Source organism: Habropoda laboriosa, unplaced genomic scaffold (genome assembly GCF_001263275.1).
Source record: "Habropoda laboriosa isolate 0110345459 unplaced genomic scaffold, ASM126327v1 scaffold295, whole genome shotgun sequence".
Taxonomy (NCBI): Eukaryota; Metazoa; Arthropoda; class Insecta; order Hymenoptera; family Apidae; genus Habropoda; species Habropoda laboriosa.
The window spans coordinates 143,219-144,595 of NW_017100429.1; the positions used below are offsets into that span (position 1 = coordinate 143,219).

At 25.9% G+C, this 1,377-nt stretch overlaps 1 protein-coding gene across 1 annotated transcript; it reads left to right on the forward strand.

Annotated features, from left to right (window-relative positions):
• The first annotated feature begins 572 nt into the window (after positions 1-572).
• LOC108575636 (NADH dehydrogenase [ubiquinone] 1 alpha subcomplex assembly factor 3) lies at positions 573-1,319 on the forward strand. The gene is made up of 3 exons (XM_017938477.1): positions 573-632; positions 736-844; positions 918-1,319. Exons 1-3 carry the CDS (start codon positions 580-582, stop codon positions 1,317-1,319), a joined length of 564 nt encoding a protein of 187 aa, XP_017793966.1. The 5' UTR covers positions 573-579.
• Positions 1,320-1,377: the final 58 nt, after the last annotated feature.

The following is a 1,377-nucleotide window of genomic DNA, read 5'->3' on the forward strand; positions in this document are numbered from 1 at the left end:
ATGCTATATTTGATCATCCTTATAAATTAGATATAACTATTTAAAATAAAGTACTTCGTTGAAGATCTATATATATATATCTATATATATATACACCGGCATTGTACATAATTACATAAGTTATAACATAATATAGTATACTTCATTATATCATGTAATAAAATAAAGTAAAAACACTAACAAAAATTGTTCTTTTTCTATATTATGTTCCTTAATAATTAAGCAAACCTCGGTATAGAATAATACAATGTAATCTTCTGATGTGCAATCTGCTTTCTATTTATACTATCAAACTCATATTGAAAACTACACTTTATGAACTATTAATTATAAAATTTTATTTATTTTTTCCTTATGTACAAGTCATTAATAAATCCATATTGTTAAATTTCATTTACCATTCATAACGTTATATTATTGTACCAGTAAAACTTGAATTGACCAATCAAACAAAGTTAATAATAGTCATAGGCTATCTAATACATAGAGTGTACAGAGATAGTGTATTATAAGTTCAAACGTACTGTGCGATATGTGCTACGGATCAATAAGATTGTAAATAATAGCTACATTGTCACTATGCTTTTGGACAATAAATTTTTTCTGGTTAAGCGTTTGTTACAGAATGTGAGGTAATATTAAACATTTAATTGCATGAATTTTCATTCAGAACATGTAAATATTATGTACATTTTCTTTATTAAAATTAGCTTATTTATGTCTAATTGTTTACAGACAATTCCATAGCTCAGGATTCAGAACAGGCTATGAAGGACCTGGTAAAACAACAGTGAACATTATTAACGACACTGACGAAAAACTTTTAATAGACAGATGTCTTTCAGTATGAAAATATATTGTAATATTATATAATCAACTTGCAGAATTGCATATTTTTAATTGTCTTATTTTTACAGATAGGATTTACAATGAATAATAATTCTTTAACAATAGGTCCAATTGCCATATTTCCTGAAACTGTTTTGTCTTGGAATGTAGGTTGTACAAAGGATATAAATGAAGCAAGTTTATCCTTGTTCACTATTCTGAAACCAACATTGGATATCCTAATTCTAGGACTTGAAATTAAATGCGAATATAATGAAATCAGAGAATTGAAAAAAATATTATTGAAGTACAATATCAAAAATGAAATATTTCCAGTGCAACAAGCATGTGGTGTGTACAATTTTCTAGTTTCTGAAGGTAGATATGTTGCAGCAGGTTTAATACCTCCAATACATTCAAAAATCTTAAAACCAGAAAAAGAGATAAATAAAGAATTAATTCAAGACAAAAAACTGATAAACTCTACTTGATGAAATCTCTTAATATTCTAGTTTTATGTTGATAATAATACTAAAAGACTAGTTTCTA